Here is a 9,335-nt window from a genome sequence, read left to right as displayed (position 1 = left end):
ATACTTCCTTTAGAAAGTTAATAAGCAGCAAACTTTTATAGAAAACGTTCATTCTGTGTTACATTGATAGAGTTACGATACAAGAGATTATTCGAAATGTTAACTTTGGTTGAGGCATTAAACCAAGCATCAATTTAAAAAGTCGATTATAGTTCAAAGATTGACTGCAAGTTTTCAATAAAGGGTTCCTTCTGTTGTTCCTTTAAAGTAAATTGAATAAAATTTATTTTTACATATAAGGTTAACGTGAATGCTAAAATCTCTTCTATTTATAACAACGTTAAACGAGAAAAGACAAATTTTTTAAACTTTTTAACAAAGAAGAAACATAGGTGGCAGATTGTTGTTCGCTCCAAATATAAAATCCTTTCTTTTTATTCAAATTACGTTAATAGTATTAGTAAACGTTAGATAATAAGATTGCGAATAATGTAATGATTGCGTTTAAGTTAGTTATAATGCAAGTCGTTAGTATTTAATTATTGTTTGAAACTCTGAAATGTGTTACAAAGTTAAATGTTGAATATAATTAATATTGTATTTTGTTCAATATTAAACAATACAATACGATAAAAATACATATGAATTATTGAAATAATATTCTATTCAAATACCCTTTCTCGTTTAAACTGTTATTATAATATAAATTTAAAGTAATTTTACCGTATTTGAAATTGAAATTGAAATCGATTCGACATTAATTTGAAAAAGTAACGCTAGATGAGGCAACAGGCAACTGTTCTGCATACTGATTAAAACCCATTTCGTAACGAAATTTTCGTTGCGTTATTTCGGTGGAGTCGGTGGGAATTAATGGCGCTAGATAATAACGCTGTTCGTAACAGTGATATGTATTCTTGATAGTGAACTTTGGCATAAGCGTGTTTCGAAAAGCTCGTCTGTTTAAATTTCTACAAGGAAAAATATTGATAAATAAAAATGGCTCCGCGAATGGAAGCAGAAGCAAAGGAACAGTGTGAATTAGAAAAAAAAGTACCGCATAGAGGTATTAATGCAGTTTTATTGGGACCACCTGGTAGTGGTAAAGGTACACAGGTAAAGGTCTTTTATTTTACCCGTAAAAAATATACTTGTTCTAGTCATTAAAATATTCCAACCTTTTTCAACTGTTTATTTGATATTCTAGGCCCCCTTATTCAAGCAACGATATTGCGTGTGCCATCTATCTACAGGCGATATGCTCAGAACAGAGATTACTTCTGGATCTGCTATGGGAGCGGAGCTTAAAAAAATAATGGACGAAGGGAAACTGGTCAGCGACGATATTGTTGTTAAAATGATCGATCAGAATTTAAACAAGCCCGAGTGCAAACAAGGTTTCTTATTGGATGGTTTTCCAAGAAGCGTTTCTCAAGCTCAAAAAGTAAGTTAACGATCAAAATTCAACGTTCAAGTATCGGTTAGTTTCTTTTATATAATTATTTTCGTAATTAGATTTTTGGCAACGTGTAAGCGATACAATGTTAGTATCATTAGTCATTGCTACTGTATATTTTGTTTTTTATTTATAAAGACTAGTTGACCTTGAAATGACATTGGGCAACATAAAATAAAACAATCATAGAATCATTGTACTTTTAATTAATTTAGTCAACTTGATCGATATAATGCATATTTTAAATTTATTTTATATTTTAAATAGCTAGATGATATGCTAAAGAAGAGGAAAACTAAATTGGATGCTGTAATAGAGTTTGGCATTGATGATAATTTGCTGATAAAAAGAATTACAGGTCGTCTAATACATCCTCCGAGTGGTAGATCATATCATGAAGAATTTGCTCCACCTAAGGTTCCTATGAAAGATGATGTAAGTTAGAACAATTATAACTTAAAATATTGACGAAAATATTGATGAATATATAATTTTCTGTTAATAGGTCACCGGAGAACCATTGGTAAAAAGATCGGATGACACTGCAGATGCATTGAAAAAACGTTTAACAACATATCAGACACAAACTCAACCGTTAGTTGATTATTATGCTTTACGAGGGATTCATTACTATGTTAATGCAGCTCAATCAAGTAAAAATGTCTTCAAAGATATAGATCGTATATTTCTAAGATCGATTAAGCAAGAAGAAAAGAAAAGTTTCTTTAGTCGATTTTTTTAAAATATCAAATGAAAATGTTCCAGATCATTTTTCTCTTATAAGTGAAAGGGCAACCTGTAGTTATTGGGAAATGTTATATGTTAGTATTATAGTAATTTTTAGAAGAATTGTAGCATTATAGATGTACAATTTTCGATTCAAGAGAAATGTTTAAGAACACATAGTTTAAGCAGTATGTATTTTTTTGATTGGGAAATGTACAGAACATCTAACAAAGAATGTAAAAAAAAAAAGAAAAAGGGAAGATAATGTTATCGCATTGATTTAGTTGCAAATTACGGTGTAAGTTTATAAAGGAAAGTATTATAAATCCATAAGACAAATGCACACATTTTATTAATATTGAGCTCTCGATGATACTATGACGTAAATTAGTCATTTAACTTTCGCGAGGGGAACAATGTATTTGTATATAATGGACAGCACAGAACATTTATTTCTTTGATTACCGTTATAACAAATATTTTTTTATCGATTTCTACTTTGTTTATTTTTTAAACATATATTTTGAAGATTATTGTAACATTCTTTGCATGTCATTCCTTGCTCTGTTTTTAATACAAGTAAAATGAGTTCGGACATTTTACGATAACTGAGACATTTACGAACTAAGAAGTATAAATGTAAATAACTAAATTTTAAAAAAAATTTCTTTTAATACTATTGTTTGTGTAAAATTGTAATAGAAGTAAAAATTTATTTACTCGAATCTGAGCGATTCGACGTAAAAAATTAAGGATTTAAATTTAACAAAATAACATTTCTAATGAACACTAATTTGAACAGTTAGAATAAAATCTCTCATTTATACATTTTACGCGCACACGTATTAATTATTTGGTCATTTTTTAATTAAATAAATTTTATTCTTATAGAAAAATGTGAATATAAACTAACAAATATTTTAAGGTATTGTACTATTAATGCACTGAATTGACGCCTATGTATTTTCAAAAACAAACACTTTTACGAACGGCTATTAAAAAAAAACAAAACAAAGAAAAAAAACGCAATGTAGATCAAAATCTATTTTCCATAAATCAAAGTAACTGAAATATATTCTGGTAAAGTATTTCCGCCTATACATATTGTATAATTCGATTGTGAATATTTTACATAGAGAAATTAATGTACACCTGGGTAAAATAAAATTTCTAACATACTGTAAAATCTACATATTGTGTTGTAAAAATCGTTTCGGTATTAATTCAAGTGCAACGTTTGGTTGGGCATGTATGATGAATTTTTAATTGGGGCTCCCATTTCCTTCCTGAACGATTAACGGAAGAATCTCTTTTAATATTTTTAAGAAACGATTTCCCGATGATGCTGGAAAATATAATTTTATTATTTCGATCAAGGGTGGGGTGGGAGGATCAGTTTAGTTTTCTGACCTTCTAGATCATTTGACCATCCCCTACAAACTTTTTCTTATAAGGCTATTTGAAAAAGAAACTTTACAATACAGAGTTATGTAGAAAAGACAAATTAATTAAAAAAATCTACAAAACATGCAAAGAGATTAGAGAAAATCAGAATCAACTGAAATGAACGATAAATCGCGATAGTACGTCGATGTAAAATTTGTCACAACGAAGGAAGGAAGGAAGGCGGGCTACACTTTTAAACGTACATATATGTATATTCTTACGTTGGTATTTAGAAAACAGCATAGATGTTTCACTTTCTACGAATAATAAAGAGTGCGTGACGCAAGAACGGGTCATAGTTTATACCAAAGTACGTGGCATTATCAGTTTTTAATTAATGAGCATGAAATTTGGATGTTAAACGCGGAGATACGTAAGGAGTAAAATAATAGTTAAAGATGCGCGGCAAGCACGCGGAGCGCGCCGGGTAAAAGGTATCGCGCATGTGCAAAGATTGCCAATTGTTCGCGAGTCTCGTCACAAGCAGGGTCCAGAGATAAATAACTTTTTTCCGCTGGTCGAGCACGCAGGGACAAAGGTAGAACGGGAGAGGGAGAATTGATTGGATTTCTCGGTGGAAAACTGTTTTACGTGTGCTGAGGGCCGGCGGCCGAGTGATGCACGCATATGTCTAGGCTCGGAGGAACTCAGGTTCTGGCCACAGTACAGGTGAAGAAGACGGCCGCTGATCACGCAGCGGTGGTAAACTTCAGTGCTGCAAAGCGCAGCAAACTGTCCGCCGTTGCGATCACGGAGATCAACGAGATCGAAAACATGACGGATACTGCCGCGGCCACGACCGATACTCAGAAGAGGGCCAATTTTTCGGCGTTGACCGTCGGAAATCCGAACGGCGTCAACAAGATTTCACCGAGCCTGGCGAGCGCGAAGCCAGGCACAACCAGAAAGCTCGTCATCAAAAACTTTAAAAGTAAGCAAGACCATAGGACTACCTAACCTCAAAGTCAGCTGGTACTGACTAGCAATGATTCGTGGTGTATGTAATTTATGGCTGGCAATATGCCTTCAAAGATTGCGACATTCTTTTCAAAATACCACTTTACGAGTTTTGTGACACTTATCCCGCGTCGCCCGTCCAAGGACAAACTGATTCTTACTACGATTAATAATACGAAACTGACATAACCTAACATGACGCCTAAGAAAAACTGAAAATGGATAAACGTCTTGAAGATGTATTATTTCTCTTTTTTATGCGGTTTCCACAAGTTCCGTATCTGCGTCAATTATGTAATTATCTAAAAACGTTGACGTTACATAGTCATATTTTAATTCCTTCCAAATGATTAATGACTAAAAAATAAAGACTAATAAACTACTTTAGTAATTTATCAAATGGAATTCTCTGAATGAATGTATAGCCCCGATATTTTCTTATTCTGTAATAATTATAAAATATGTACATGATTTTAATATTTAACTTGATACAGGAATTGTTTAAATATCGTTGTGAGAAAAATAATGATACATGGATATTAACATTGTAAATTTTATACAGATAAACCAAAATTGCCAGAAAATTATCAAGAGCAAACATGGGAGAAATTGCAAGAAGCTGTAATTGCGATACAAACCAGCAAAAGTATTCGTTATTCGTTGGAAGAGCTGTATCAAGCGGTCGAAAATATGTGTAATCATAAAATGGCATCTACATTGTACACAAAACTCACAAGGTTAACAGAAGCTCATGTTCAGGCTAACATAGAACAGTTCTTGGCAGAATCTATGGATAGGCATATATTCTTAAAAAAAATGAACGAATGTTGGCAGTCGCATTGTAGACAAATGATTATGATTAGGAGTATTTTTCTATACCTGGATAGAACATACGTATTACAAAATCCAAGTATTTTGTCTATATGGTAATTGTTTTGCGTCTATTTCTCAATTTTCTATTTATCATTATTTTAGGCTCATTCTGTGTGTAATTTCAGGGATATGGGATTACATTTGTTTAGAGTATATATCGTTCTAAACAGTTTAGTTCAAACACGGACCGTGGAAGGACTACTGATGCTCATACAAAAAGAGCGCCAGGGTGACACAGTAGACAGAACACTTCTTAAGTCATTATTACGAATGTTATCAGATTTACAAATTTACCAAGATGCCTTTGAAACTAAGTATATATTTTTTTATCAAATTTTTTATGTTCATACGCATTAAAACAATTCGTTATTCAATTTTTATTTCCATAGATTTCTGGTAGCTACGGAAAGACTGTATGCTGCCGAGGGTCAGCGATTGATGAACGAACACGATGTTCCTGAGTACTTAGCACACGTGGACAAACGACTACAGGAAGAAAATGAACGTTTGTTACACTATCTCGATGCGTCTACCAAGTAAATGCTGTATTAATAATCACTACATAGAATATTAAGCTATATTTCTTTCATTTATTAGTAATTTAATGTTATAGGTGGTCACTTATACATACAGTGGAAAAACAATTGCTTTCTGAACATATTACTAGCATTTTGCAAAAAGGATTAAGTGGTTTGTTGGATGAAAATAGAATTAGCGATTTATCTTTACTTTATAATTTATATAGTCGAGTGAAAAATGGCCTTGTAGAACTTTGTTTGAACTTCAATTCTTATATAAAGGTATGTTTTACACATGTACTTGATAGATTTACTAATGAATATTATATAATTCAAATTATAGTTACATTTGTCTATTTTTTTTCTCTTTTTTTCTTTCTTTTTTTTATATATAGAAGAAAGGTAAAACCATAGTCATAGATCCAGAGAAAGATAAGACTATGGTTCAAGAGCTTTTAGATTTCAAAGATAAAATGGACAATATAGTTAATACATGTTTTCATAGAAACGAGAAATTTGCAAATAGTTTAAAAGAAGCTTTTGAAGCTTTCATTAATCAACGAGCAAACAAACCAGCCGAATTAATAGGTAATATTAATATTTTCATATTAGTATAATGATATGTATTTATTATGTACAGTGATAACGAATTAATACATTCTTTTGTAATTGCAGCAAAATTTGTTGACTGCAAGTTGAGAGCGGGTAACAAAGAAGCGACTGAAGAAGAGTTAGAAAGATTATTAGATAAAATTATGGTACTATTTAGATTTATACACGGAAAAGATGTATTTGAAGCTTTTTACAAAAAGGATTTAGCCAAACGTTTATTAGTGGGTAAATCAGCTTCTGTAGATGCTGAGAAGTCCATGTTGTCAAAATTGAAACAAGAATGTGGGGGTGGCTTTACTAGTAAATTGGAAGGAATGTTTAAAGATATGGAACTCAGCAAAGATATTAATATTGCTTTTAAACAAGTAAGTATATATATATATATATATATATATATATGTATATAATAAACAATTGTAGTTTCCTTCGATAATAATCGTGTTCAGCTTCTCTGATACATAAATATAATTTTAATGTACATTTTCTTTATTTTGTCAACTATGTATTTCTTTGTGAATTAGTACTCAGGAAATCTGCAAAATGAATTGTCTGCTAGTAATTTGGATTTAACTGTATCGATACTTACAATGGGTTACTGGCCAACATATCCTGTAATGGAAGTAACGTTACCACCAGAAATGGTTCAGTATCAAGATGTATTTAATAAATTTTATTTGGGAAAGCATAGTGGTAGGAAGTTGCAGTGGCAACCTACTCTGGGACATTGTGTATTGAAAGCTTGGTTCAATCAGGTATTCTTAATGCTTCCGTAATAAATAGTTAAGCTGCTTCGATACGTATTGTATGAAAAGTAACATATACCATTTTATGTCGATTTAAAAATAGGGTAACAAAGAGCTTCAAGTATCACTGTTTCAAGCATTGGTATTAATTATGTTCAACGATTCTGACAATTTATCTCTGGAAGATATAAAGGCAGCTACGAATATAGAAGACGGTGAACTTAGGAGAACTTTACAATCGTTAGCCTGTGGAAAAGCTAGAGTACTGCAAAAGAATCCACGGGGGAGAGATGTCGCGGACAATGATAGATTTGTATTTAATGCAGATTTTACAAACAAATTGTTCAGAATTAAGATAAACCAAATTCAAATGAAAGAAACGGTAAAAAAATATTTTCTCAAGTATTAATGTTCTATACTATACTATAAAGAATCACTATAGAATGTATGATTTTTATTTCAGAACGAAGAACAGAAAGCTACAGAAGAAAGAGTCTACCAGGACAGGCAGTATCAAATAGATGCGGCTATTGTCAGAATTATGAAAATGAGAAAAACGCTTACGCACAATTTGTTGATTAGTGAACTATATAATCAATTGAAGTTCCCTGTAAAAGTATGTTATTAATTTAATGCGTGTTAACTGTTACAAGTATAATTATGTAAACAAAATTTTATTCCAGCCTGCTGATTTAAAAAAGCGAATCGAGTCCCTTATCGATAGGGATTACATGGAGCGGGATAAAGATAATGCAAACGAGTACAACTATGTTGCGTAACCTGAACCAAACGTCAAAGTCATTTCAGACTGGGTCGATGCTATGTTTTATAGCAAAAGGAACCAATTCGTTTTGGTGTTTGCCTATTGAATGTGAATGTGACATATTGAAGAGAAGAAACAAGGAACGTTTAATCGAATGACTATCAACATAATGTTGCAGTATGTGTTTAAAAAAAAAAAAAAAATTAGAGTGGAACTCGTTGTTTTGGTTTTTGTAGTGCATAACGGACACTGGACAATTAAGATTCTTTTTAAACAGTGCTTTACTGTTGTTCTGTTATTCTTGTGTTGTTTCTGGATTTCGCTAAAAAGGACAATGTGCAAAATATCTTGAATGGTACAGCATTTAAAATACACCAACAATTTTTTATGCAAAACAGTTTTTCACGGCATATTAAAGATTTAAGAAGATAATGTAGTAAGGATATTTTAAGAATAAAAATACAATGTATCGTTTGACTGAAAGTGAACAAAAATCCATTATTTGTGGCTAATAGAAAATAGTATATTGTGAACATGAAACAGTGATTACTGAAATCATTTTGAACAAATGGAAAACACATGAAATAAAAGGTTTGTCTATTTAACTAATATTTTAACAACACACGGAAAATATTTAATTCAACGTAAAAAGAAAGAAAACATAATACGTGTATTCTAAAGAGATAAAAGCCACAATGTTTAAAGAAACATTAATGGATACATAATATGTATTTCTGTAATAAATTTTTGTACATTACCTTATAATACAGAGTTTATAAATAAGAAAAGAAATATTGTACAAATGAAATCCATTTTTGTCAAAACAATAGTAAAGCAATACATGTAAGTTTATGATGACTTTAAAAATAATATGGAGCACTTTTTAAATATTGTGTATTGTTTGTAAACTGTTTATTTATATTGAAAGTAGTATTGTTAGAAATAGAGTTTTATGTATAAATAAATCATTCTTACGCTTCCTTTTAGATTATACACGATTAGTTTTGTCATAAGTTTAACAAAAGTATATATCAATTTTCTTGCGATATTATATAATAAAATTATCCATTACAAAATACAGTCGAAGTGTTTCATATTATTGTATGATAAAAATACTCTGTCATTAGCTTTACGATTTTAATTAAAAAATTACAATACTAAGATTAAACATGAATATAAATAATATCATACTTATTTAATTACTTTTTGTATATCGTTTGAGTAAAATTGTAGCTTGTTGGGAGTACAAGTTTATAAAAATGTATGTATCTTCTTATGTGTCGTTATATACAAATTAAAAA

General features: G+C 30.9%; 2 protein-coding genes across 3 annotated transcripts; both read left to right on the top strand.

Moving 5' to 3' along the window:
- The first annotated feature begins 752 nt into the window (after positions 1–752).
- On the top strand, positions 753–3,273 carry LOC122404051 (adenylate kinase). Its single transcript, XM_043407917.1, has 4 exons — positions 753–1,056; positions 1,148–1,384; positions 1,664–1,831; positions 1,902–3,273. Exons 1-4 carry the CDS (start codon positions 940–942, stop codon positions 2,136–2,138), a joined length of 759 nt encoding a protein of 252 aa, XP_043263852.1. The 5' UTR covers positions 753–939; the 3' UTR covers positions 2,139–3,273.
- Positions 3,274–4,051: 778 nt separating this feature from the next.
- LOC122404048 (cullin-4B) lies at positions 4,052–8,906 on the top strand. 2 transcript variants are annotated; one of them, XM_043407912.1, is made up of 11 exons: positions 4,052–4,499; positions 5,088–5,451; positions 5,524–5,712; positions 5,788–5,934; positions 6,012–6,198; positions 6,312–6,504; positions 6,592–6,893; positions 7,050–7,280; positions 7,375–7,653; positions 7,735–7,887; positions 7,955–8,906. In XM_043407912.1, exons 1-11 carry the CDS (start codon positions 4,196–4,198, stop codon positions 8,048–8,050), a joined length of 2,445 nt encoding a protein of 814 aa, XP_043263847.1. In that variant the 5' UTR covers positions 4,052–4,195; the 3' UTR covers positions 8,051–8,906. The 2 variants fall into 2 exon arrangements, with proteins under 2 accessions (XP_043263847.1, XP_043263848.1); XM_043407913.1 differs by lacking the exon at positions 4,052–4,499 and adding an exon at positions 4,691–4,819.
- Positions 8,907–9,335: the final 429 nt, after the last annotated feature.

The sequence above is a fragment of the Colletes gigas genome, unplaced genomic scaffold (genome assembly GCF_013123115.1).
Source record: "Colletes gigas isolate AHSC1104 unplaced genomic scaffold, ASM1312311v1 Colletes_gigas_Sc00097, whole genome shotgun sequence".
Classification (NCBI taxonomy): domain Eukaryota; kingdom Metazoa; phylum Arthropoda; class Insecta; order Hymenoptera; family Colletidae; genus Colletes; species Colletes gigas.
The sequence above is the reverse complement of the archived record's forward strand: the minus strand, read 5'-3'. Positions and strand labels throughout refer to the sequence as shown.

Excerpts from the sequence above, each read along its gene's own strand:
- LOC122404048 (XM_043407912.1), top strand. The coding sequence starts at position 4,196 with ATGTCTAGGCTCGGAGGAACTCAGGTTCTGGCCACAGTACAGGTGAAG. Across the intron at positions 4,500-5,087 it reads CGTCATCAAAAACTTTAAAA|ATAAACCAAAATTGCCAGAA; the intron begins GTAAGCAAGACC and ends AATTTTATACAG. Across the intron at positions 5,713-5,787 it reads CAAGATGCCTTTGAAACTAA|ATTTCTGGTAGCTACGGAAA; the intron begins GTATATATTTTT and ends TTATTTCCATAG.
- LOC122404051 (XM_043407917.1), top strand. The coding sequence starts at position 940 with ATGGCTCCGCGAATGGAAGCAGAAGCAAAGGAACAGTGTGAATTAGAA. Across the intron at positions 1,057-1,147 it reads GTAGTGGTAAAGGTACACAG|GCCCCCTTATTCAAGCAACG; the intron begins GTAAAGGTCTTT and ends TTGATATTCTAG. Across the intron at positions 1,832-1,901 it reads AGGTTCCTATGAAAGATGAT|GTCACCGGAGAACCATTGGT; the intron begins GTAAGTTAGAAC and ends TTCTGTTAATAG.